The 22,333-nt window shown below is 47.3% G+C and overlaps 1 protein-coding gene across 2 annotated transcripts in view; it reads left to right on the top strand.

Moving 5' to 3' along the window:
* EXT1 (exostosin glycosyltransferase 1) overlaps positions 1 to 21,944 on the top strand; it is a 272,386-nt gene extending 250,442 nt beyond the window's left edge. Inside the window, exons 6-11 of one of the 2 annotated variants that reach the window (XM_036264005.1) lie at positions 1,641 to 1,759; positions 3,159 to 3,254; positions 10,456 to 10,545; positions 15,625 to 15,785; positions 18,210 to 18,381; positions 21,440 to 21,944. In XM_036264005.1, coding sequence (XP_036119898.1) covers positions 1,641 to 1,759; positions 3,159 to 3,254; positions 10,456 to 10,545; positions 15,625 to 15,785; positions 18,210 to 18,381; positions 21,440 to 21,625 — 824 coding nt within the window. In that variant the 3' untranslated portion in view covers positions 21,626 to 21,944. Of the gene's footprint in view, positions 1 to 1,640; positions 1,760 to 3,158; positions 3,255 to 10,455; positions 10,546 to 15,624; positions 15,786 to 18,209; positions 18,382 to 21,439 lie in introns of those variants that run through there. The other variant, XM_036264006.1, reaches the window with a different exon arrangement.
* The last annotated feature ends 389 nt before the right edge of the window (positions 21,945 to 22,333 follow it).

Genomic DNA, 22,333 nt, shown 5'->3' with positions numbered 1-22,333 from the left:
TGTGAATGGTCCACACTGGGAATATGTTTAGAATTTAGTAATTTTCAGATTGAGTCAGTATCTGGTAATATTTCTACATATTTTTAAAATTTATCTTTATTGTTGAATGTATTACAGATGTCCCTCCCCCCCCCCCACCTCCTCCTCCCCGCCTTCACCACACTGTTGTCTGTGTCCATTGGTTGTGCATTTATGAATATAGTTCTTTATCTCTTCCCGCCCCCTCCCCTGCCCCCTTCCCTTGGAAGTTTGTCGGTCTGATGTCTGCCCCCAGGTCTCTGGTTTAGATCTACGTACTGCTTTGTGGTGCATTAGTAGCTTCCTTTGGAGTGAGCAGTGATGTGTGTGAGTGATGCTCCTTAAACTGTTAGAGAAGAATCGAAAAGCAGTGACTTGCCCTCGCTGTTCGAAAGTGAACCTCCACATCATCTTTATTCCTCTTACGTGGCAGACCTCGAATGTATATCTTCACAGTGGGAAAGCCAGCTTCTTTCTAACATGCAATTAAAGTACTAATTGGATGATATCATTTTCTCTACAAACATTTCTATAATCCTTTAATATACATAGTCTGATGCTTACCTTTATCCCATCGCTATCAAAGCTTAACTCGAATGTCCCCACACTATTCTGTTCTCACTTAAGCTACTAAAATGGGACATTAGTGGATCTAAACTAATGAAGTTTCAAAACACTTTTTACAGCGGGTCTCCACTCCTCAGTGCGTTCTTCTGGGAAAGTCACTGCGGGGAGAAGTCACCTCGCTTCTTTCTCGGTGGTGGCAGCTTCGCATATTTGCGATCCCTTTCCACCCGGTGCTTCAGAGCACACAGTGGGCTGAGGTTGGGGACACATCCTTGTTCCCTCCAGCTATGTCACAGCTACCCAAACAAGAGATGCCTGGGAGTGTGGAGGCTTCCACCCCCAAATGATGGCGATAGTGGTGGTGGTGGTGATAGCATCTACCACAGGTGATCGCTCATCATTGAAATGCTAGGTCCTGTTCTGAGCGCTTTGTATGCGTTAGCCCATTTCATTGAATTCTCATAAAAGCCCCATACGTTTGATGCTGTCCTGTCGATCTCATTTCGCCGCTGTGGAAGCCAGAGGGTTGAGTGATTTTTCTAATTAAGTGGTAGAAGTGGCATTCAAACCTCAGTCAGGCTCTGAATGCTACTCTTCTATTACTTGTGGTTCTTATTTGAAATAGTGTTGATCAGGCAAAAACCTCTAACGACATAATGACAAATAAGACACATGCAGTGCCCTGGGAGAGGGCCCCTCTGCTTAAACCCACATTAAGATGTAAGTGACTAGGGTAGACCCTTCTCGAGTTGAGAGTGGGGTGTGTGTGTGTAATCAGACTTTGGGTGCCTACAAAGCAGAAGGAAGATCCAAGATGCATCTCCAAGGGAGGAAAAGGACATCAGAGGAAGAACCTGGAAGTGGACACTGAGCTGTAAATTGTCAAGGTCTCTAGACTCAGGCAGCAGTTAACCGCAGCTTTCCAGCTCGTTTAGTCCCGTCAGGACTCGAGAGGCGGAGAAACATGCTGGAAGGGAGCATCAGTGGAACGGGGGAGTCATGTGCCCTGGCTCGGGGCAGTGTTTCATTAGGCTCCTCTCCCCTTTCTGTTTCAGGTTTAAAGCCCCCCTCCAAATTCACTGCAGTCATCCACGCGGTGACCCCCCTGGTCTCTCAGTCCCAGCCAGTGTTGAAACTTCTCATGGCCGCAGCCAAATCCCAGTACTGTGCCCAGGTGAGTGGGGGTTCACCTGTCTGCTCCTTCTGCTTAGTGGACTAGAGGTTGCCACACACACACTTTGCTCCCTGGGACTCGTTGAACGTCATATCCTGTTGCTCCCTGTCATTTCTCATGCCTTGTTATGCCCTTTCCAACAACATAGAGGTTCTTGGAAGTGAAATCTGAAAACAGGTAATGGGTGGGTGGCAAAGAGAGCTTTGCACAGGGGTAAGGTTTAAAAATATATATAAAAGCCCTGGCCAGTGGCTCAGTGGTTAGAGCATCAGCCCACAGACTAAAGGGTTGCAAGTCCAATTCCCAGTCAAGGGCACATACCTGGGTTGCAGGTTTGATCCGGTTGCAGGTGCATGCAGGAGGCAACCAATGGATGTGTCTCTCTCACATTGATGTCTCTCTCTCTCTCTCTCTCTCTTTCTCTCTCTCTGTCTCTCTCTCTCTCTGTCTCTCTCTCTCTCCCCCTTGTTCCCTCCCTCCCTCTCCTCCTCTCTTCCACTCTGTCTAAAAATCAATGGAAAAAATATCCGCAGCTGAGGATTAACAACTATATATATATAAAACAAGACATTTTAAAAATAATATATAAGCACATTATTTTGTTTTTGAATGTCAGAATGATAAGTAACATCAGAAGTGCCCCTGGGAGGACCCAGAAAACTAAGTTTCACCAGAAGAAACAGACTAGTTGGTGTCAAGAGGTGTCTGTCACCTTTTCTGTCACCGGAGTCACGGCTGGTGACGAAATTGGGAACGGAAGGTTTGATCTGTAGTAACAATAGTGTGCGAATCAGCATCTCTCCCACACACTATTGCTAACCGTGGTGTTTCTGGTTTGGAAATTTACTTATAGAAAAAGGTTCACCAACGAGGAAAGAATGAAATACTTTTAAAGTATACATTTCTGAACTAAACACGTTTGTTAGAAATAATCAAGTCACATAAAATCTGCAGCCCTTCTGGGGACTCAAAACTGAGCGGCTGCTAGTTCTGTCTGAACTCGTTGGTTCCTCCCACGTGGCCTGGCGCGGAGCACATCCGTAGCAGGGGTCCAGTTGACACTTTCATGGAACTCGATCCATGTTATCATCTCACTCACCTCGCATGAGAGACCAGAATTTAGGAAAGCCTCGATCAAGATCCAGCAACCCCGACACGACTGCCCCCTCCTCCAGCTTTCTCCAACCCCCTTGATGTGATTTTTTGAGCTTATTCTCTGTGTCCTCTCTCTCTAGTTGTTGAAGTGAGGAGGTTCTGAAGGTTGGGTGGGAGTGGACTCCCTTGAAAATCAGTTTTGATGTCTGCCGCCTGCCTCGCTTGGATCTCCTCTCTCGGAGAAGCGGGCTGGAGGCCTCTGTGCCCAGCCTCACCCGCCATCTAACGACCCAATTCCTTTTAGATCATAGTCCTGTGGAATTGTGACAAACCCCTACCAGCCAAACACCGCTGGCCCGCCACTGCCGTGCCCGTCATCGTCATCGAGGGAGAAAGCAAGGTAGGACTGGAGGCCCAGCAGGGGGCCACCGCGGGACCGTCCCTTCTCCCCGGCTGCCTTGCGGCTTGGCCCCAGATGACGTCCCCCTGCTCCTGGCCTGGGCTGCTTTTCCTGAGACTCCACCTGTCTCTGAATGTCCTCACGTTTGACAGTCACTGGCTGTCGAATTAGTGAATCCAGGGTCCCCAGTACTAACTTTAGGAGATGTGTGACCCTGTACGTACCTTTTTCTCGGCTTCCTCATCTACAAGGTGGAAATGGCAACACACACCTCGTTGGGAAGCTATTAGGATTAAATGAATTCAGGGCCGGGCCATAGTGATCTGTCTGCTGGTGATTGGTGCTGCATGGGGTTTGCTTTGCTGATTAATCTGAGTTAGTCGTGTCTTTCTAGTGGTTCTTCCTCACATTTCTCTTTAAAAAAAAAAAAACAGAACATTTTACCTTGATTTTGCTTAGGTGTCTCCATCAGAGACCAGTGAGTGCTGCCTAGCTGCTTCCATTCTCCAATTCATTTTGCCCAGAACCGAATGATCTTTTTTTTCTTTGAATTGAATTGATTGGGGTGACATTGGTTAACAAAATTATACAGTTTTAGGTATACAGTTCTACAGTACAATCTGTATATTGCATTGTGTGTTCACCACCCCAAGTCAAGTCTCCTTCCAACACCATTTATCCCCCTTTCCCCTCTCCTACCTCCCCCTCTCCCCAGTTCCCTCTGGCTGTCACCATCCTGTTGTCTGCGGCCACCATCTCAGTCACCTCATGGCCCTTAAGGGGAGCGGTTTGCTAGTGCTTTATTTAACCTCTGGGGCCATGTGTGATCCCGCCTTGCCCGCCTTCCCAGGCTTCTCTCTCATTGCTTCCCCCGCAGGCCTGGCCCCTGACCAGCTTCATCCTTCACAGTTAGGGACACTGCACCTGTCCCATCCTACCTCTCATTTCTGTCTTTCCCACGTGCAGTAAGTCTGGACCACCCCTCAGTTCCTCATGGCTCTTGCCCACCTTCCCATCCGTGTTTTACACCCCCGTTCACATGCCCCTTCTCTTTGGAATGCCCTGCGCTGTTGGAAGCCAGAGAGGACTGCTGGTTTCTCTGGCTCCGCCTGTTGCTTTCTTGTAGCTCTTCTCCGTTGGGAAGAAATTAGTCTCCACTAAATGAAACCGAGGTTGGCGAAGCACTGTCATCTGAGAGACTTTTTCTCCGTCCCCGAGGCTCATGCCATGGGAGATTACCTCACTCTAAGTAAAACATCGTTCAGCCAGAATCCCACAATGTCTATTTATGAGGTTGAACCGCTGAAACTACCCTTGACTCACTAAAGTGGCAATGTCATATGGTTCACGGCAAGACAGAACTGCAGCTGCTGTGGGGACGAGATGATCAGTGTATTTGTTATCTGTTCAGCTCCAGGGCGTGAGGGCCTACTGTGTGCTGGGAGCGAGCAGCTTGTGGGCGCGCAGTGGGGACGGGCACATCGGCCAGCATGCCGGGGGCTGGGCGCGAGCAGCGTGTGGGCGCGCAGTGGGGACGGGCACACCAGTCGCATTCCGGGGGCTGGACGCGAGCAGCGTGTGGGCGCGCAGTGGGGACGGGCACACCAGTCGCATTCCGGGGGCTGGACGCGAGCAGCGTGTGGACGCGCAGTGGGGACGGGCAGATCAGTCAGCATGCCGGGGGCTGGACGCGAGCAGCCTGTGGGCGCGCAGTGGGGACGGGCACACCGGTCGCATGCCGGGGTCTGGACGCGAGCAGCCTGTGGGCACGCAGTGGGGACGGGCACATCGGCCAGCATGCCGGGGTCTGGACCCGAGCAGCCTGTGGGCACACAGTGGGGACGGGCACATCGGCCAGCATGCCGGGGGCTGGACGCGAGCAGCGTGTGGACGCGCAGTGGGGACGGGCACACCGGCCAGCATGCCGGGGGCTGGACGCGAGCAGCGTGTGGACGCGCAGTGGGGACGGGCACATCGGCCAGCATGCCGGGGGCTGGACGCGAGCAGCGTGTGGACCCGCAGTGGGGACGGGCACATCGGCCAGCATGCCGGGGGCTGGACGCGAGCAGCGTGTGGACCCGCAGTGGGGACGGGCACATCGGCCAGCATGCCGGGGGCTGGACGCGAGCAGCGTGTGGGCGCGCAGTGGGGACGGGCACATCGGCCAGCATGCCGGGGGCTGGACGCGAGCAGCGTGTGGGCGCGCAGTGGGGACGGGCACATCGGCCAGCATGCCGGGGGCTGGACACGAGCAGCGTGTGTGCGCGCAGTGGGGACGGGCACACCAGTCTCATTCCGGGGGCTGGACGCGAGCAGCGTGTGTGCGCGCAGTGGGGACGGGCACATCAGCCAGCATGCCGGGGGCTGGACACGAGCAGCGTGTGGGCGCGCAGTGGGGACGGGCACATCGGCCAGCATGCCGGGGGCTGGACGCGAGCAGCGTGTGGACCCGCAGTGGGGACGGGCACATCGGCCAGCATGCCGGGGGCTGGACGCGAGCAGCGTGTGGGCGCGCAGTGGGGACGGGCACATCGGCCAGCATGCCGGGGGCTGGACGCGAGCAGCGTGGCTGTCGGAGAGCTGCTGGGAGCGTTGAATGAGAAAGGTGGGAGTCAGAACAACCAATCTCACCTGTATGCATCCCTGTGACTGTCTGTGTGGTTGTAAGAAGGGAGGGCACACACAGCACTTCCCTGCCTACGGCCCCAGCACCCCATTCCAGTGCCCAAGGCGGCTCAGCGCCCCTGGGGGCAGGGGAGCAGCTAACTTTGGACGTGGGATTGTTTTCGCAGCTTCGGTGTGTGACTAGCTCTTCTGTAGATAAGCCTCCTGAATATGGCCGGCTATTCAGAAAGGATCTGCTCTGACTGACTCACTGGGAGCCATCTGGACTTCTGTGATTCGTATTGCTATTTATTTATTTATTTTTATTTGTTTATTTATTTTCTTTATTGATTTTAGACAGAAAGGAAGGGAGAGAGATAGAAACATTGACGAGAGAGAACACTGATTGGCTGCCTCCTGCATACCCTCCACTGGGGATTTGGCCCACAACCGGGGCATTTGTCCTGACTGGGAATCGAACCGGCAACCTCTTGGTGCATGGGTCGATGCTCAACCACTGAGCCACACCGGCCAGGCTATGATTAGTATTGCATTTTCATGCACAGACTCTTTGATTTTATATTCCTACTCTTAGCGAGGAGTCCCAGTTTCTTTATTTATAAGATGATGATGATAACAATAGTCCCTGTCTCGTGGGCTTCACAGATGTGTCTTATGAGACACCTCACATCCTTCCAGCTAGATCTCTATTGGGCTCCTGGCCGCTGGCTGAGTCCTAGCCTGCACCTGGGCCAGTGCCTCAGTGAGTCCTGTGTTTCCTCTGTCCTGTGACTGCGCCGCCTGGGATAGCATTCGCACTGCGGTCTTGCTTCGGGCTCTGTGTGCCAGGGACCCTGGGTTAAAACGTACACCCATTTGGGGAATTAAATGAGCTACTGCATCACCATGCACTTATATACACCAAGGGTTCAATATACGTCAGCTACCCTTCTGGGAGGCATTGTAATGTTATGGTCTATATCATGGGCTCTGGTGTCAGACTTACCTTTGTGTGACCCAGGGTGAGTTATCCAACTCTCTGTGCCTCAACCCTCCCTTAGTCATTGGAAAGAATCTTAGTACCTGCCTCACAGGGTAGCTAAAAGGATCAAATGTTATGACGCTATGTATGTACATGGACCTGGAAGTGTGAATGCCCATGGTAGGTTCGCCATTATGCTTTGAATAATTACTTAGGGACATTTCTTGTTCTCCTCATTAGTCAACTTCCTGAGTCTCGGTCATGCCCTAGTCATGTTTGTTCATTCTAGAAGGGTTTGGGCTGGTACATGGTCGGTGAATATTTCTTATATGACCTAATGAGGGACACCCAGGTCCCACGATTGACTTTGTAAGTACATGGGTTCCTGTCCAGCTGGTGTGGCTCAGTGGTTGAGCCTCGACCCATGCACCATGGGGTTGCCAGTTCGATTCCCAGTCAGGACACATGCCCAGGTTGCCGGCCTGATCCCCAGTGGGGGGCATGCAGGAGGCGGCCAGTTGATGTTCTCTCTCACCGATGTTTCTATCTCTCTCTTTCTCTCACTTCCTCTCTCTCTAAAAATTCAATAAAGGGAAAAAAAAGTAAGTACATGGGTTCCTTTAATGCAATCCCATTGGAAGGGAGCTGAGGCAAGGTATTTGAAAGAGCCTCTAGTTTTTGCACTAGAATTTGGAAGTGGTTGGTTAGGGACTTTTACCTCCTGTTGATGAAGCAGGTTCAGAAAAATGAAACAGCTCCTTGAAAACCAACGGTTGAGCTCGTGATGGGGAAGAGGCCATGTGCCCTTCCCATTCCTTTTTAAATCTCTATGTCTGGCCTTGAGTTTAAAATTGGTGAGTTTGCCGCTTTGGCTGTGAAATTCTCCTTTGAAATACTGGGCCCTGTGGGTGTGGCCAGGGAAAGGGCGGGGCGTGCTAAGCTGGCAGCTAACAGTGTCTGCCTTCCTCAGTGGGCCTGTATCAGTACCAGGAGAGCCGCTTCAGGCTGCGGTTTCTGAGCACTGTGTGTATGGGGATCCTGATCGCTTTGTATTTATTTTGTTTTGAAAGCCTGAGAAAGGAAAACTTGACCCAGTTGACAGATGTGTAGGAGCAGACCCTGAAGCCCTTTATGCTATAGGTACATCCCAGGAGCTCCCAGAGATGGATCAGAGTGGGCCCTCCAGCAGCCTCACAGGCATGTAAACCCAGTCTGTGAGCCGGCCCGAGGATGAGCCGGTTCTTGGTGGAAACGTAGCTTGAGCACTTTGGGTTGGGAGGTGGACCCTCAGATTTGTTGAGAATATACTCTTGTCAGCCAGGTTAGGGGTCTCTGTCTCCAGTGTCCAGGCACTTCATTCTGTGGCTTCTGTGCCTTAAGAATTGATAGCAGGTGTGTCTTTTCTCTTGGGTTTCTAAGTGTGAATTCAGAGAGGCTCTGGTAATCGCTACTGTAACTTCCAGAGGAAGGTGGTGAATGTGACGTTCTAGCTAGAGAATCACACCATCTGGAGTGAAGAGCTGCTGGGCCCACTGGGGGCAAAACACTGAGCATTTCTGTGCCTCACTCGTCTCATCTCTAAAATGGGTTATAATTATGAAATAACATGATAGACATAAAGAATTTGAGGTTGGGGGATGGGTGGAAAAGGTGAAGGGATTAAGAAGTATAAATTGGTAATTACAGAAATAGTCATGAAGATGTAAAGCACAGCACAGGGAATACAGTTAATCATATTGTAATAACTATGTATGGTGTCAGGTGGGTACCAGATTTATCAGGGTGATCACTTTGTAAGGTATGTAAATCTAATCCCGGTGTTGTATACCAGAAACTAATATAATATTATGTCAACTGTAACTGAAAAATGTAAAATATATAAAGTAAAAAAAAAAAAAAATGAAGTAAATCATTCAAAGCTATAATGCACAGATCAAGGGTTTCATCTGCAATTTATATACAATGCATAGGCACTAAATTAAAAAAAATAAATGTTTAAAACATCATTTTTTCATTTATTTATTTATTTGTTGTTAATCCTCACCCGAGGATATTTTTCCATTGATTTTTTTAGAGAGAGTTGGAGGGAAGGGGGGAGAGAGAGACAGACAGACAGACAGACATGGATTTGTTGCCTCCTGCACGACCTTGACTGGGGCTGGGGATTGAACCTGCAACCCAGGTACATGCCCTTGATCAGGAATCAAACCCGTAACTTTTTGGTCCTTGGTCTGAGTGAAGCTCTAACCACTGACCAAACCATCCAGGGTTTTTCTTTTTCTTTTTAATCCTCACCCGAGGATATGTGTTTATTGATTTGAGAGAGAGAGAGAAACATCGATGTGAGAGAAGAAACACTGATCTATTGCTTCCTGTATGTGCCCTGATCTGGGATTGAACTTGCAACCTAGGTATGTGCCCTGACCTGGAGTCGAACCTGCAACCTTTTTTGGTGTACGGGATGATGCTCCAACCGACTGAGCCACCTGGCCAGGGCTGGTGTAATCATTCTTATGGTTATTCTGTGGTACATCCAACGCAAAGTTTTAAGCCATGAGGGTCACAGAATAGTCTCCCCAGCCTCAATTTTCTAACTAACCCCCTTGTCCCAAGCCCTCACCCCCCACACACGCAGCTGACCGTGCCTTATCCTGGAGTTGCCCAAACTTCATTCATATACTACCTTCATGATTTTCTTAAATCTGTGGACCACATATGTTATTGCTTATTTAATATTTTTAAATCAGCTTTTCATTTTAATGAAATCATTTAAAAATTACTACCTTTCACTGCTATAGCAACTACTATGTATGTACCTATATATATTCCTAATCTGTGCTGAAATAAAACAAATAGTAGGGCCCAGCTGGTGTGGCTCAGTGGTTGAGTAGTGACCCATGCACCAAGAGGTCGCCGGTTTGATTCCTGGTCAGGACACATGCCCAGATTGTGGGCCAAATCCCCAGTGGGATTCTTTCTCATCGATGTTTCCCTCTCTCTTCCCCTCTCTCTAAAATCAACAAAGAAAAAAAAAGTAGTAGGATTTTTAGATGTTTGTCTGCACACCTCCAAAAGTGACCTGGCCTTCCAGTGTGTGTCCCATCCATTGCTTTTTCCTGGCCTCACAGTGTGGATTCTCCCCTCTGCACCTTTGCATCTACTGGGCGCTTTGCTTGTCTGTTATGCCTTATTTCTATTTATACCTGGTGAATTCCTACCCATCCAGGTCCTGCTTCATGCCCCTTCTTCATCTGCTCTTCCAAGGGGCTGGTGGCTGCAGCCTCTGAGCTCCTGGCATTTTCTTATACCAGGCGAGGACTAGACATCTTTCTCTTGGTCTCTCTGCAAACTGAATTCCTCCAAGACAGGGGATGCATCTTCTTCATCCTGTCTTTAAGTAGCAAGGTGTCTGTCCACAGTAGGTGCCCCAAACCATGGAACCAATGAGTCCGCACTGATGAGAAATGGAAGTCTTCAACGTTGAAGGGTGACATAGCGCTAGAAAGTTCTTTCTGAAACTTGAGGATGAGGGAATTGTCCTGAAAAATAAAACTCAAAATCCACTTCTCTTTTTCCTAATTCCTTCTCTTTTTCTTGCTTTCTGCTTCCTCTCAGGTCATGAGCAGCCGTTTTCTGCCCTATGACAACATTGTCACCGATGCAGTGCTCAGCCTTGATGAGGACACCGTGCTTTCCACCACAGAGGTAAGTGCCACGCCTGAGGTGTGGGCGGTGGGCTCTTCAGACAGTCGCCCCAACCCCCAAGGTGCCGGTGCTTCTTTTCCCTGTGCCTTGGCCCAATAGGATACAGTTTTCATAACTTCCTGCAGAGTTGGTTTTAATCAACCCAGTTCCTGTGAGCACCTTGCCATCCCCTGGCACCCTGCTGAGGGCATCTTCCCCTTTGTTTTCTCTGCTAATTGGCTCCTCGTTTGCATGGCTGTACCTCACCTCTCCCCTCCTGCCTGCCCTCATTTTTTTGTTTTGAAACAGCAGAGCTGCTGGCAAGTGTGGAGAAGAACCAACGGGAGGCACCTGTTTAGCATTAGCTTGAAGCCTCACTGTCCAGAGCAGACAGGCCCGGCCTGCCCCAATTACCTGAATTCCAGGGGGTGTGGCCTCTGAGGGAACACTGTTCTGGGTTCCGAAGGCCGCTTTTCCGTCTCTGTTTAAAGTGCTCATTTTCTTTCACCCACACAAGAGCAAACGGTTTCCCTTGCAGGCTGAGATGGAGACCCCGCTATTTCAGACACTCAGGTATGTGTGCCCAAAGTAAGATCGCACAGAGAATGTGTGAGGAGGAGGAGAGAGAGCAGAGCACAGACAGAGATGGTAGGAAAGCAATTTTTGCAACTCGGATGAGTATTGATCTCTGAAACCTTCCTTTAAAACTATGCAGGGGACCAAAGACAGTGATAAAAATGTAGTATATCGGAAATACGTTGTTAATGGTAGCCGCTAAAGAGTGTGGAGACTTAGCCACTTATACCTTCCCCTCCTCTCTTTCTTTTCTTCTTTTTATTCGTAATCATTGTCCTTTCCATTTAAACATGGGCACTGCCCAGCATATACTTTCCCGGGCACCAGGCTGATTCTCCTGGTCCGCAGGCCGCATCGTCGGGACTCCGTGTTAACCCCAGCCACCAGTCACAGCGACTCTCTCTTGAAAGTCCATAGATGCTTCCAATTTCCATCAGATGGAGTTGGGCAGACGTTGTATGCAAGGTCAGCCTAAATAAGCCCAGGACAAAACGTGCTGGGCCTCACCTTGGGAAAATGCTTTTCTGTGTGGCCGAAGCCCCGTAGATACCGGGTCAGTGCATGACTGACCCCGAGGGGTGAAGTGAGCAGAGCAGGAGGAGGGGACATGCGCGGCGTGTCCAGAGGGAAGGACAGCTGGGAGGACAGGGCGCGCACCCAGCTTGCTTCCTGCGGGGGGAGCTGGCCTCCCAGGAGCGCGTTCGTTCCACAGGTGTTGATTGAGGGGTTTCTCTGCTCGGGTCTGCGTGCCAGGTGCTTTGACTACGCAGTTCCAGCCTGTAACCAGCAGAATCTTGGCAGCACGCAGAATTCTAATCAGCTGGTTCAAAGGAAGGGAAGTAGGTTATTGAGAGAGGTGGGTGGGTTAGAAGGCCCCCACAAGAGCCAGGGAGACACCTGCGGAGGAGCGAGAACAGGAAACAGCTCCTACCCCTAGTCCTGTGCCGGGCTCTAGTGCCGAAGCTGGGAGGCCACAGGGCACAATGCAACCTCTCTGAGTCTCCCCCACCTTTCTGCTGAAGGCTCCCACTGACCCAGCCCCGTCAGCCGCCAGTCCACTGACTGTGCCGTCCACAGGGCTCCCGGGCGGGGTGCAGAGCATGGCAAGAAGAGTAGACGGTGGATCTCAGAGCAAACAGGAAGAGCACCCCATTGCCACGGTGAAGTGTCTGGTCAAGACGATAGCGTGTACCTAAATCATTATCCCTGGTCCCGAAGTATTGATCGATCATCTTGCATCTTCCCCTGGGCACCAGGCAATTAGTCTCACTAGGACTTGTTTCTCCCTGTCCCGTGGTGGAATAACTTCAGCGGCTGTGATGCAGCCACGTGCTGGTGAATTTCTGTTCAAAGAACCGCGAGTCCAGCCACTTGGTGCTCACTGGGAGGAACCTGTGTTGTATGTGAAGTAATGAGAAGCCAACGTGGGTTGAGAATGGCATGCAGATGTAAGGGGCTGGCAGTCTGGGTTTCTGGAGCCTGCGGAGTGGAGTGGTTGTGTTGCCTGAACTGGGCGAGGACAGGATTTCTCTTTTCACCTTTTTTAGGTGAATGGATGTTGGTTCCTGTTATTTCTTCTCTAAGGATTCTTAGCTTGTTTGAATGTCTCTCTGTAGTATTAAAGAGAGATTTCTAAACAGCCTCCTTGAAAGAGTATTAGATGTAGTTGGTTTATACTTATTTACATTTATCTGGGTTGCTGCAAATTCTCCAAAGAAAACAGATGTTGGTTTTTAAGAGAAAAGGCCATGAGCTGACCTTTGCCTTCTTTGATGTGTTAATGATCTGCGTGAAAGCAGGCCTATCACAAGAATCACAGTTTTATCTGAATTTACTTTCGCGTTCCTTTGAAAGGACTTGAAGCCCTCTGAGAGGGTAAGGCATCCGTGTGATGAAAACGCCCCATCGGCTCGCTAGTACTCTCCAGTGCATGTGTTTCCTTTCCAGAGAATAATGGAAAACCCCAGAGTGCTGACAGCCAGGCTGGGTCTTTGACTAGGGGCTGAATAATATTCTGTCCCATCAGTTGGTGTCATTAGCATTTGAATACCAGTGACGATAGGCCAGTTGTCACAACCTGCTTTCAGTGTTCCTGCACATACTGCCCACTTCTCTGCTGTCTCGTAACTCTGAGGTGCCCGTGCCCCACCAAGCCTCCTTCATGGGTGCTCCACCACCCTACTCCCCTCACCCTGGATGTTATCGTTTGGGGGAACTAGCTATGTGGTTAAGGGTTTCTCATTTTGAAATAGGACACTTGACTTAATTTTCATAAACATTTGAATTTGTGGCTGCTTATAAAAATGATGACTTCTGTGCCCTGGCCAGTGTGGCTCAGTTGGATGGGTGTCGTCCCGTGCACCAGAAGGTGGCCTGTTCAATTCCCAGTCAGGCACATGCCTGGGTTGTGGGCTCGATCCCCAGGAGGGGGTGTGCAGGAGGCAGCCAATCGATGTTTCTCTCTCACATCAATGTTTCTCTCTCTCTCTCAAAATCAATTTAAAAAATCTTTTTTTCTTAAATGATGACTTCAGAGATGAAAGGACTCTACAGATTACCCAGGCCAGTGTTTCCCAAAAAGTGGTGTGTGCACATTAAATAGTTTACATGGTTCATGACAAGCATTTCTTTAATTTTAACACGTATATAGTTGCTCTAATGTTTGTTAGAAAACAATGTGGCCAGCAGTCAGACTCACAAGTTTGCCTAGGATGAGGCTCGTGAGGAATAAAAAGGACTAGGTAGTTAATAGAAAAAAAGTCAGTCATTGAACATGTGGTCTGGGAATGTGGTAAAGGTATTGTATATATGATGACAGCCTGGGAAATACTGATTTAGGCTTATTCGTCTTTTCTTCTAATTGAGGTAAAGTTCACATAACATAAAATGAACCATTTTGAAGTGTCATGTGGTACATTTACAGGCCCTGTAGTCATTACCTCTGTCTTATTCTAAAACGTTTTCATGACCCAGAAAGGAAACCCCGTACCCCATTGATCAGTCACTCCTTAACCTTAGGAACCACTGATCTGTTTTCTGTCTCTGTCTTTGCAAATTCTGGACTTACACGTAAATAGAATCACATACTATGTGGCTTCTATCACCCAGCCTCCTGTTTCAAGGTTTGTCCATGTCTAGCATGGATCAGCATTTCATTTCTTTTTATAGCTGAGTAAGTAATATTCCGTTGTATGGTTACAGCATATTGAGTTTGCTTATTCATTAGTCAACAGAACTGGGGTTGTTTTCACCTTTTGGCTATTGTCCATACTTATTTGCTCTGCTCTTGAACTTCTGAGAGGTCACTGTGCCACGACTGGAACTGTTGGTGGGATAAATGAAATTTCTATTTTCATTGCTTATCAAGAAGAGGTGGAGCAAAGGTTGTAGGGTGAATGTGTAGCCCGTATAAGAGATAAATTGCTTTCAACGCTGTAGCAACAGAGTTAAAAGAGAGGCTACGGAAACAGTACACACCGAATCTGAATCCAGGTGGCCGGGCTTCGGACACCGGTCTGCCACTTACTGGCTCCGGCAGTTAATTTGAATCTCCATATACCTGAGCTTCCCTCCCTGTTCCCTTGAGAATATAAAATTACCTTTTCACAGAATTAGGATCAAACAAGTTAAAATGTGTAAGTACCTATAACCATGATAAGCATTACACAGAGTATTGTATGATTGTTTGCTATTACTATTTTCATTTTTACTTTCTGTATCTATTTATCACTCATCAAGTAATCATAGGACATCTGAAGTGAGCTTACACATTCGAAAACAGACCATTTGCTAATTATAAATGTTAGTTTATAGATATTTAGAAGTCCCTGCTTTGGGTTATTATAAGCACCAGAAAGTCATGTAGCTGCATGTCCTTTAAAATAATCCTGTGGCTTCCCTTGGCCCTGTTCCCGCTTATTCTTAGTGATTCTTCACTGCGGATACTTTTCCCAGCTCCCCCCAGACCTCTGCATCTTACAGCCCGCGGGGCTTGTGTTCCTGCTTCCTTACGACGTCTGCTTTGTGTTCCTCGTAAACCTCGGGTGTTGGTCAGGCATCTTTACTCTCTTCTTAAGAGGATGCTTTTCTTTTAGTCCCCGTGGCTTGGCTGGGTGCTGGTTAGGGTGTATGCTATACGTTCATGATGTGGGCGTGTACGGGAGATCTGTTCCCGTTTATAAAGCAGACACAGTGGCCACGTGCACCTTGGGGACAGGGGAAGCGACTGCTTTTCTGACTTGTGTTTTTAGGCAGAACAGACTGGATTTCTAAAGGGCATATCAACAAATTTGTTTTCCTTCATTTCTGCACAATCTGAAGTTTCTGTAACAGAAAACATTAAAATGTGCATAATTAAGGGGCGAAATGTCAAGCAGTCCGTTTAATTTGCTGATGAATACATGGAACCAATGTTCCGTAACAGTCGCGGGGTTCGCGTTATGAATTAGCTAGCGAGGGAAGGTAATGTTTTGTTGACATTGTTAACACTGTTGATTGCTTGTTTGGCCTGTGTTCTGCCTGCAGGTGGATTTTGCCTTCACTGTTTGGCAGAGCTTCCCCGAGAGGATCGTGGGGTACCCTGCGCGCAGCCATTTCTGGGATAACTCTAAGGAGCGGTGGGGGTACACGTCCAAGTGGACGAACGACTACTCCATGGTGTTGACTGGAGCTGCTATTTACCACAAGTGAGAGTTGACATGTCTTGTGTGTTGAGATTTCTGTAGACTCCTTGTATTCGTTGCTTACTGCTGCATAATTAGGAACTTGAGCCAAATCTTGTTAACAACATTGACGGAAATTAATTTGAGCCCGCCTGTGAGTTTTGTGGATGTGCCCAACATGTGTCTTTAAAACCAGCAGAACCTCTTGGCTTACTGCATTTTCAGAAATAGCAGGAAAGTAACATCTCCAATTCATCTGAGGTATGAAGACATCTCAAGGTGTATGAGTAACAGAACATTTAGAATAACAGCTACGAACGTAAATGCTTAACTGAGTTACCCTTCCCCCGGCCCTGTTCTGGGTGCTTGGGATTTACCACTGAGGAACAGAGAAACAAATGCCCCACCTGTGACAGTCTTATATTCTAACAAGGGGAGACGCAGTGTACGTAATGGCTCTATGATAGGTTAAGGTGAGACGTGACATAGCAAAAGGGCCAAGTAGAGCGGGTCAAGGCTCAGAAGCACTGAAAGAAAAGGGCAGATTAGAGCGTGGCCAGGGCGATCCTCATGGAGCAGGTGCGGTCCAAGCAGAGACGTGGAGGAGGAGAGGAAGTCGGCCAAGAGGATGTCCGCAGGAAGAGTGTTACGCATGGGAACCAGCCAGAAGAAATGCCCGAGGCAGAATGTTGGAGGGTAGGGAGAACACCAGTGTGACCTGAGTGGAGTGGAAAGCTGTGAGACTGGTCGTGGGAGCCCAGGCCCTTGCTGTCCACCATGAGGACTGACTGTCCTTTCAGTGACATGGGTTGGAGCAGTGCGATCTTTCTATGTTTGAAGCATCTGCTCCGAAGGCTGTGTTGAGGATGGACTCGGGGGGCCAGGGTAGAGGCAGGGAGACCTATAGGGAGGTGACTGTCATTATCTAGACAAGAGATGATGGAGCCTGAGACCAGAAAGGGAGCAGTGGAGGTGGTAAGTAGTGATCAGATTGTGGCATAATTTGAAGAGGGTCCAGTATGATGTCCTGACAGATTGGATATGGAAGTTTTTTGACCTGAAGAACTAGTAGGAGTAGCCAGCAGCAGGTGGAGAAGGCTGTGGATGGAATAAGTACTAGAGGAAATGCAGGAGTTCAGTCTTGGGCTTGGTAAGATATCCAGAGGGTATGGAGATAAAAATTGGGGAGTTGTTTGCATATCTGGTCTTTAAAGCCCGAAGACTTGGGTAAGATTGCCAAGTTAGTTAGTGTTCCTGACTCAGTCATAAATAAAATCCCCACTCTTCTGCCTTAGTAAGGTGAACATACCAGTCTTAACCTAGTCTATTTTAATGTTTCTTTTTCCTTTATTGCTTTTTTAGAGAGATAGGAAGGGAGAGGGAGAGAGAGATAGAAACATCGATGAGAGAGAACATCGATTGGCCACCTCCTGCATGCCCCCCCACTGGGGATCAGGCCCACAGCCTGGGCATGTGTCCTGACTTGGAATCGAACCGGTGCCCTCTTGGTGCATGGGTCGACGCTCAACCACGAGCCACACTGACTGGACTTAACCTAGTCTATTTGAGTCAAGAGCAGAGCATCTTGCCATTTGAGCAGCAGAGCTGGAAATGCACGAGGTGTAAACACTCAGGCTGGCTGAACCTTCACCTCAACATTCTCCTTCTTGCGAGTCCACTGTCCCCTTTCTTCCTGCACCGCTGCTTAATGCATCTGATTCACTCAAATGCTTTTCTTATATAAATATATACTGTATGTCCCTCCAAAAAAAGTAGGGTGAGAATAATTCAGATTAACATGGGTTCTCCACAGTGATTGCCCACCAGATTAATTAGGGTTTTGCTCTCCCCGTTGAAATATATGGCTAATGGGCCACAACAATGGAACAGTATATTGTTGGGTTTAGAGTTATGGGATAGTGTTAAATACAGTTATGATTAAACTAATAATTAAAATTGTAAGTCAGGTTGTAATAATATAGAGATTACATGTAATTAACTTATCTTGCCATCTAAATATTCTGTTTACCAACCAGCCTGATGTTAAAGTTAGACTGGGCAAGCTGTATCTGCATGTGTCTCTGTACCTTGTTCTTTATCTGTAAAATAGGGATAATCATAGTACTGATAGCATAGATTCCTCATAAGGATTAGATGTGGCATTTGTTGTAAAGCACTTTAGAATGTTATCTGGCACACAGAGTGAGCAAAAGTAGGTTTACAGTTGTGGGTGCCTGAAGCAGAGTTTATTCTTGTATTATTTTCCATGCAAATAACTATAAACGTACTTTGTCCCCACCCTGTATAATAAGTACCATATAAGGCACAGTCATTATTATCATCATCCATGAAAAGTGTAGGGAACCAAAGAATGGATATGTATTTTCTGTCAAAGAAGACTGCCATATATAATGATGGCCCCTTGGGACATGTCTTCGGTTTTTACAGATATTATCACTACCTGTACACCCATTATCTGCCAGCCAGCCTGAAGAACATGGTGGACCAGCTGGCCAACTGTGAGGACATTCTCATGAATTTCCTGGTGTCTGCTGTGACAAAATTGCCTCCAATCAAAGTGACCCAGAAGAAGCAGTATAAGGAGACAATGATGGGACAGGTAAGAGAATTCTCCTCCCTTGCTTTGCTTGCTGGTGGTTCACCTGGAGGTAATGAAGACTCAGTGTTCCTCTAGGAAGCATAATGGGGATTCTCTTTCTCTATCTCTATCTCTATCTCTATCTCTATCTCTATCTCTATCTCTATCTCTCTCTCTCATCTATCTATCTATCTATCTATCTATCTATCTATCTATCTATCTATCTAACACTTGACAGGCTCTGAGGGAATGTATGTTTGGCAGATGGATAATTGGGCTGGCATAAGTCAAGGGGATCGTTATGTCAAGAAAATAAAAGCTTTCATGACCTACAAGGTGTCATGAGAAAGACTACAAAGAATTTATGTAAGTTTATCATCAGTGCTTTATTTATTGAATAGATGGTAATAATCTCAACATAGCCTTCTGGTGGTTGCTGTTGAGTTGGGTGAGCATCATGGTGGTAGACCAGGAGTCACAATACTTCATTTCCAGTTCTAGAACCAGCATTTATAAGCAAGTCAGTTGCCTTCTGAAACTCAGTTGGTACATCTTTAAAATGGAAATGAGGAAATCGACCTCACAGGGTTGAGAAAACATATACGAAAGATTTTATAGAAGTAAAATATTGCATTAGTCATAAAAGTTTAGTACTAAAGACGGAGGGAAATATAATTCAACTTTCTCTTTTTATAAGTAAGGGAACTAGGACCTGGAGAATTTAAGCATATTGAGACAAGTCATCCAGTGCTGAGACAGAGCTGGGAGTTGAACTCCAGGCTCTGTTCTTTCCCGACCTGTTCTTCCACACTCCAGGGTCCGGTGTCAGGATGATCTGCATATGCTGAGGCTCATCAACCCGTGTTCATCCTGGACAGAGCATAGTACTGTTAGTAAGAAATCAGAAACCTTAAGTAAGACCATTTAGACTACCCAAGTTAAATCATAGAGTATCATTCAATGGGATCTGAGTCAGCCTTATAGGCCATATTTTAACATTATTATATCAGTTCAATTGTATACGGTTTTCCATTTACCTTGTTCTAACAAGTACTGAAAATCATATACACAAATCTAGCTTTTGCAAAGAAAAACAGCCAGACCTCACAATTGATGGTTTTTCATTCACTAAATTTAGTAAGAGCAAACAAATTGATAGGATTTTAAGTTTATGCAGTGTAGTCATTCAATAGTTACTGAACATGTATAGTTTATATCAGGCACTGTTCTAGGTACTGGTCATGACACAGCTGCTGTCCTAAGTGAGCAAGAGAGTCTAGTGGAAAATTCTATTTCCCTCTAACTACTCAAAGAACAGGCAAGAGGATTTGCAAGGATTCTTCATCTTTAAGGCTGAAAGGCTATTCACATTTAAGCAAGATGTATTGAGTGTCCACTGTATGCCCAGGTATTTTAATGTATATTATCTCATTTGTATACAACATTCCTTGCATATTGTTTGCTTAGAGAGTTCTATGAATTTCCCTCAGATTATGTGCAGATTAGGGTGGAACTCTAATGACACATGATTTCTTAGGAGTTACCCTTCTCATAGATTTGCCTAATTTTACCAAACCAATATTTTTAATAACTTTACACATTTTTGGGAGACAAATCTAAATTTAACCTTAGGTCTAACTAGATGTGTCTAGTTAAAAATGTACTGTATTTGCTTATTCTTCCCATCATACACATTTTTTCTATTGTATGTTGTATGACTGGTGAAGTAAGTCAATATCATGCTTGAAGATTATACTTTTTTACACTGGGAAGCTATCTTCTCTAATGTGTGGGTTGACCCAAAATAAAACCTAGAGACAAAAGGAGTGATTCAATGGACTTTTTAGAAAATTTTGTTTTTAAGAGAGAATAAGAATGAGCTTAAGCTCTTGACAGTATTTCTATTTGCGTTTTGAGCACTTGGCCGGATGTGGGGGTCGTGCCCTTTGAGAATGAGTGGACTGATCCTACAAGCTCATACCCACTTAGGAACAAAGTGACATACCTGCTCTGTCATGAACTCAACTGGTCAGTTCAATTTGATTTACCAAGCTGCGTTCTTGTAGTATAAATGATAAAGAATGGAACCGGAGTTTGGTCCCTTTCTAGCCTTGTAATTTTAACTTCCCTGAACCTACTTCCTCATGTACACAGTGGGGGTATGATTACCCAGGGAGATAACTTGACCAAGTTGTTGTGAGGCTTGGATGGACTTCATGAAAACACTTAACAAATCATATTTTGTTTGTTTTCCTGCTGCTCATAGGTAACTTGACGTTTGTATTTACCTTCAATGGTTGCTTTCAAGTATGTTGACACTTGTTTTAAAGTAACTGAGTAATTTTCACAGTAAAATATACCTTCCTATGAAAGTATTTTCCAACAATGCATGAGGATTCAAGCACAAGGACCATAAACACACACATGTACATCATTAAACAGTGTCCTAATGACATAAATGAGTTTGTGTTCTGCTCCAATAATTGGACAGCCCATTTTTCCTTGCTTCATAAAAACATGGTTTTAAAGACATTAGGCTTAGTTCACCTATTTAAATGTCAGCCCCCAAGTCATTTAAGGCTTCCTTTTAAATTGATGTCAGTCATTTTCATGGTCTAAAAATATTTAACCAACCTTAGGGGCAACACAGAGAACTGAAGAGATGGTATCTACCATCAACCAGTAAAGAAGAAACTTTTAGAAGCCTACTTTTAAAACCACAAACACATTATTAGTCCTAACATGTGATCCCAAGTGCAAAGAGAAGTTTTATATTTAGTGACCATAGAAGTGGAGGTTCCGTTGGTAAGTCTTACACTGAGCAGAGAATTGGTCATTCCACATGGACCTTTGCTAGCGTGAGTGTTGCGCATTGAGGAAAGTGCTGCATTTTGGGAAAACCTCCTCTGGTGAGGGCAGAAACCAGGACCAGAGCCTGAATGTCCCCGGGCCCGGGGCCGGGGCGGTTTGGTGTGGGCCGAGCCCAGCTGTGCCTCGTGGCCATGCCAGGACTCGGTTCTCTGCGGTGTCCCCATGTCCCCTGGCACCTCGCTCACAGGCTGTTTCTCTCCTTCCCCAGACTTCCCGGGCCTCCCGCTGGGCCGACCCCGACCACTTCGCCCAGCGGCAGAGCTGCATGAACACGTTTGCCAGCTGGTTTGGCTACATGCCGCTGGTCCACTCTCAGATGAGGCTCGACCCCGTCCTCTTCAAAGACCAGGTCTCCATTCTGAGGAAGAAATACCGAGACATTGAGCGCCTCTGAGGAACCCGCGAGCGGGGCAGGGCGGCGGGCAGGGCCTGGGGCCCAGCGGCCCCTCCCCGTGCAGGGCCGAGCCAGACCGTGCCAAGCACCCAGTGAACGCGCGTGAGCGGAGCGGCAGATCGGCCAAGGAGACGCACTCCTGGCTCCGGACTGCGCCCGATGCCCGGCCTCACCTCGCTGGCTGCTCTTCCCCAGACTAGGTTGTGTACAGTTTAATTATGGAACATTAAATAATTATTTTTGAAATGATTGCTATGCAGGTTTAAACTTTTTTAATGATCAAAACTATTAAAAACCAGAGTTCTTTCTTTAATCAAAATTGTGTTGGTTGTGACTATTTCATAGCTTTTGCTGCTCTTCCCGCAAGCGCCACGGCCGAGCGTCCGGCAGGGACAGAGGCTCGGCCTTCGGGGCGGCACAGTCGCTCTACCAGTGCCGGGAAATAACTGAGCGTAAGTTAGGACAAGTTCATTATTCAGCTTGGCCAGAGCAGACTGTTTTCCCCTTTGAATTTGCAGATCACCTTGAACTTCTATCTCTAAAATGACGCTGCATGAGAGAACGGATTATGACCTCCAGGTAGACAGTTCTAACTGAAACCTTGGAGATACGTAAGTGTGAGAACCTTTTTCATTGGGGGGGATGGGGGAGTCAGGACCAAGAAAACACTGATATAATCAACAAACGTTCAGCTTGCACGAGGAACCA

This window comes from Molossus molossus, unplaced genomic scaffold (genome assembly GCF_014108415.1).
Source record: "Molossus molossus isolate mMolMol1 unplaced genomic scaffold, mMolMol1.p scaffold_m16_p_16, whole genome shotgun sequence".
NCBI lineage: Eukaryota > Metazoa > Chordata > Mammalia > Chiroptera > Molossidae > Molossus > Molossus molossus.
The sequence above is the reverse complement of the archived record's forward strand: the minus strand, read 5'-3'. Positions and strand labels throughout refer to the sequence as shown.